This window comes from Pinus tabuliformis, chromosome 8 (assembly GCF_031772625.1).
Source record: "Pinus tabuliformis cultivar Carrire ecotype Pingquan chromosome 8, CPIR1, whole genome shotgun sequence".
In the NCBI taxonomy this organism is placed as follows: domain Eukaryota; kingdom Viridiplantae; phylum Streptophyta; class Pinopsida; order Pinales; family Pinaceae; genus Pinus; species Pinus tabuliformis.
Genome location: NC_142294.1, coordinates 170,148,991 through 170,154,192, shown reverse-complemented (window position 1 = coordinate 170,154,192; position 5,202 = coordinate 170,148,991). Strand labels below are relative to the sequence as shown.

The window sequence follows — 5,202 nt, the reverse complement described above, 5'->3', positions numbered from 1 at the left end:
GTTTGATCTATGAATTTGAGTTATGACATGAGGTTATGAGTTTTAATCTATGAACTTGATCAATGGCTATGAATTTGAGTTATGACATGAGGTTATGAGTTTTAATCTATGAACTTGATCAATGGCTATAAAGTTCGATGGAATTCCATAAACCTCAATTTTTTTTTGTAAAGTTCACCAAAATTCGAACCTAAAAGTTCCACGAATCTTGTGAAATAGTTTCTAGTTTCAAAGTAGACTCAAATCGACCATCATTTTGAAGGCCTTATTTGGCGAAGGCCTTAAACCATTTCATGTTTTTTTATTTTTTTAGTATATTTTTTATTAAATTTGGTGTAGATTTTTGGAATTATAAATTTAACTCTATACCATGCGAAATACTATTTCATGTTTTTTATTATTTTAATTTTTTTAGTTTATTTGTTTTTTTATTATTTTAGTCTTTTTTAATTTAATTTTTATTAAATTTGGTGTAGATTTTTTTGAAATTATAAATTTAACTTCATATAAATCCCAAAAAACAATCTCATAAAAATAAGACTTTATCATACAAATTCCCAACATAAAAATAATAAAATAGTTAAATAGATAATTGAGTCGAAGTAGCAAAATAGTTGAATTGTTCCTAAAACTAATGGAAAACTTAATTTAAAAGTAAGAATTTTCCGAATTGTAACCAGAGAAAATCAACCTAATTAAACTTAAAATTAAGAATTAATTAAGAATTTTCCCAATTGTTGACTGCATAAAATCAACATAATCAAATTATTGGGCATAATCAACCTAATTTAACTTAAAATTAAGAATTAATTAAAAATTTTAAAATTAAGAATTTTCCCAATTGTTGACTGCATAAAATCAACATAATCTAATTATTGGGCATAAAATCACCATAATCTAATTATTGGACAGTACATAATCTAATTATTAGACAGTTTGACCCTTTTCTCTTTTCTCACTATTATTAGACAATTTGATCCTTTTCTCACTTATTTGATTTTCAATTTTATCCTAATCTCACTATTATTAGACAATTTGATCCTTTTCTCACTTATTTGATTTTCAATTTTATCCTAAATTTAATAGGATTTTCTTGTGCCTCTAAAATTTATCTACAGTCTTAGTGCCTCTGAAATTTTGTTAAATCCATTAATACATTATTTATTTTAAATAATGCAAAAAATACAATCTCATGAAAAATTATATCAACTAATTTCTGACCCCAAAAACACTAAAACCTCTAATAATTAATTATTAAACTGCGTCGTCACTGCCCAACAAATATGGCAAAGTAGCCTCATTAAACTACACAGCTTTTGAGTAGTGCACGATTTTCTTTACTCGTTTTTGTTAATTGTTCGCCGACAGAAATCCCTGGATTGCTAGTGTGCATTGCTAGTGTGCTTACCTTTATCTTCCGTTATTGCTTCTACAGGGACCAACCAACGTTGTATTCACATGGTGCCTCTGCCAAGATGGACCCACCAGTCCTGTCACCTCCCACTTTGGTCTATGATAGCTGTTTCATTATGGGCACCACCTTTTGAAAATTTGAAGAGAAACAGCGATCAATTGCTGAGATCTGCTCTACATTTAGGGGGCTAATGACTTAACCGTAATGTTTACGGTAAAAATAGTAAATTTACAGTAATGTTTGTTTGTATTTCGCCAAAGAACATAAGTAAATTTAGGGAAGTTCTTGAAACGCGCTAAAGACAGAGCTTCTTCCCAAGTTGTAAACTAGTAAGACTTAGAAAATTTACATGAAGAACTGCAGATTATCTATGTAGTTTCAGCGCTTTAAAAGATAGAAAATTCAATTAACCAGAGCACAAAACACGCAATACAGGCTTAATCTCCTGTTCATATATAGCAATTTCGGAAAGAATGGTCAGATATGCTTGAAGGGAAAAATAAATGGCATCAGCTACAAAATACCTGACTGGAATTATTCATACACTTTGGAATCAAGCTAAGTACACAGAAAAAGCAGAAATATTAATACTGAACACTGCTCCAGACTCCTCGTTATATATTAATTTTACAAAACATGGGCGCTAAAGCTGGAAGCAACTAGAACATCAGTAACTTATCGCAGATCCATAAAAGAATTAAAAGAATATTGCTATACTTGGTCCCTGAAGACGGGTGGGACTACTGCAAATCGATTCCTGACCATATGAATTACTGGAAGCCTTAGTGATTTTGTCCTCAGATAAACCACCAATACTTCGCCACATAGATTTTCACTAAATGGGCAACCCAACCCATTGTTTCTGGAGACTTTTTCTGATTAGTATTTTCACTGTTGAGTGGATTGAAGCTGAGATCCAATCATATCTTTCTCGAACTTTTTAATAATTGGAGCTAGAGCGTTCATTGTACCATCGTATACATAAGGAGTCCCTGCAAGCCAAGTCACGTTGTTTCTCATCGGTGGCTTCACAAATTCCCTGCAGGGCTCTCCTCTGCTGGAAATGGTGTCATGATAATGATAATATCTTATTTTACCCTCTGTCTTGTGTTGTGTTTTGCCTATCACATTCTCAGACATGTGAACTCCAGTGGCATACACATTTCTTGCCTGCACTGCATACTTGCGATCTCTCCTTATGCCTCTCTTCACATCCCTGAATAGCAGTTTTTCAAATCCCCATTCCCTGCACACCAGAATTATCACCTTGAATTTCAAACCCAATAACGAAGAACTGATCAAACAATAATAATGGGTAATCAGACTTTTTATAAGAACTAATAACATTTAACAATAATGAGTTCCATAAAATGAAACAGTAACCATGAATCTATGATTAACTTACTATACAATTACTTGCAAAGATACTCTGTCACAGACTGACTATACTAGTGACATGAAATAAACACAATGAATGATATAATCTCATTATTAAACACAATAATTACCTTGAATATGTCCGATTGGTCGAATCATTGGGCTGGTTTTGCTGCAGGCAGAGCTTGTTGGACATTGAATATTGCTCAATGGTGAACTGTGTATAACTTGAGAGATCATTCAGTATAGTCTGGAGAGTATTCCCCCGAGGAATATAGAGATACTCATCTACATCGAAGAAAAATGTCCAATTCGCCATGAATTTGTGCCTGTGCAAACAATCGTTTACAATGAGAAACTGATTATGGTAATACCCATCAAACTGTTCTTGCTCAGTTATATCCTGCAATGTCACACGACCAGCTCGAATCCATGGCTCCAACACCTCTCTAACCTGAGGATGCACACCACCAGCATCGTGGAAAACGAAGTGCGATCGAGGGCCAAAGAATTTGGCATGATAGGCCATCCACTCTCTCATTCTCTGAGGATTCAAATCACCATACAGCGAGGAGCCACAGTAGAGATAATCATAGGGAGGAGCCTGGCTATAAACAGAGCCATTGTAGCTACCCTTTCCTTCCTTGAGAGCAACGATCCTCTCTGGTTTCCCAAACTCGTCGCCATGGAGTGCATGAAGAATGAGCTCTCCACCATCGCCATCGGTGCCCACATTCTGTGAAAAGGTGCAGTTGACAACCACCACTGTGTAAACTCGGCCATAGCCCCAATCTGGAAGCATTTTGTAGGCCTTGCCCTTTATTCTTGCAGCGGATGAATTCTTGGGGATCCATTCGCATTCAAATCGTGGCTTCCCAAAAACGTGGAGAGGCTTGGAAGCAAGCCCAACTACAGCAAATGTGGCTGGACCTCCTCTATATGCCCCCATTTGGATAAACAAGTATGCAGCATTTCCATATGGACGAAACACCCGCTTGTTTGGATCTTCTTTCACAGGAACCTCAGTGCCCTTGCTGGTGCTGTTAGTTGCCATGCTAACATTCTGAATAATACTGGCCTTCTTTATCTCATTCACCTCTGTTGTTCTGATTTGGACACTGTAAGCACCCGGGTTCGAATCTTCCTGGAGATATGCTCGCACCAGATTTTTACAGGAGGGGACAACTTGTCTGCCAAAGGGCATAAACTGCCCTGCTAGAAGCAAAAAACCCATGACCACAATCGTGCCCATGAGAACTTTCGTCTCCATGCAGCTTGAAATAAATCCAGTTGTCCCATATTCCTTCTCTTTCTCTGCCTTCCCCATCGTCATAACTGAAAACACAGGGCTCCTGAAATCTAGATTTTTTTCACTAATCCCCAACAAGACCGACTGAAATAGAGTACCGCAGAGCACTTGCAAACACCAATTTGGGCAAAAAAGAATGCAGCTATCAGACAACAATTTGGGGAAAAATGAATGCAGCTATCAAAACTCGGCAGGCAGATCTTAATGAAGAGACGATGTAAGTATTAAAGCGTGGTCGGGAGCCCGAAGCCTTGGAAACCTATCGTGGAAGGCTTGTAGAATGTGGAGGCTTGGAAACATTTTATTTCCGGTATTCAAAGGAAGCGGGGGTCTCAGTACACACAGGCCAGCTGGTTGCACAGGAAAAAGCAGAGTCCAACAGCAGGTGGAACCGCGTTACGAGTCCACCTGGTCATTGGGTCCCAGCGAAGCAGCATGACTGTAGCCTCCATAAAAGAATATTCTTTCCGCAGTTTCGCATAGGGCTCCTCTCCTCTGATGTGTTACATCACAGGTTTGGTTCAAAAAAATCATGGAACAACCTACCATCCAGTGTCGGTGGGAATACAATAAAAAATATATTTGATCCCACTGTTTAATAAGTCAACCAAGGTTAAAAAGAAACGTGTGATGGGACTCTGGTTCATGAAGATGGAAAGGCATTAAATATAAATCTGACAGTTTTCCATGTTAGCTTTCATGGAATTGTGGCTGAATGGGTAACTTTAATAAAACGTTACTGAATTTAATGATCCTAAATATGAAAACAAAAGGTGAGAGGTTACCTGGGAAAAGTTTATTTGAGTTTTTTATTAATTTTTAAATAATTTTAAATTATATATGTGTGGGGTTTGAATTCTAATGAGTTCTTATTTTTGTCTTTAAAATAATGGAAATTCTAATATGATTGTGATAAAAAAATTGAGAAATTTTTGGAAATTCAAATTACAGATGTCAAGTTTCAAGATTTTCAGTGTCGTAAATTTTTTATGGTATTAAATCTATTTTCACAATCAAAAACAAAATTTAAACACACTTACTGTCAAATTTCTGAAAAAATAATAGTCGAATTCCAACCATTTTCAATAATCGTCACAAAATT

The 5,202-nt window shown here is 36.0% G+C and overlaps 1 protein-coding gene across 1 annotated transcript; it reads right to left on the bottom strand.

Moving 5' to 3' along the window:
• Nucleotides 1–1,898: 1,898 nt before the first annotated feature.
• LOC149234672 (galactan beta-1,4-galactosyltransferase GALS1-like) lies at nt 1,899–4,374 on the bottom strand. The gene is made up of 2 exons (XM_089371906.1): nt 2,923–4,374; nt 1,899–2,660 (listed from the first exon to the last, which is right to left on the bottom strand). The coding sequence occupies exons 1-2, from the start codon at nt 4,122–4,124 to the stop codon at nt 2,303–2,305; spliced, it is 1,560 nt and encodes a 519-aa protein (XP_089228032.1). The 5' UTR covers nt 4,125–4,374; the 3' UTR covers nt 1,899–2,302.
• Nucleotides 4,375–5,202: the final 828 nt, after the last annotated feature.

Coding starts and splice junctions, on each gene's coding strand:
- LOC149234672 (XM_089371906.1), bottom strand. CDS start 4,124: ATGACGATGGGGAAGGCAGAGAAAGAGAAGGAATATGGGACAACTGGA. Junction 2,661..2,922: donor ACCAATCGGACATATTCAAG/GTAATTATTGTG, acceptor TCTGGTGTGCAG/GGAATGGGGATTTGAAAAAC.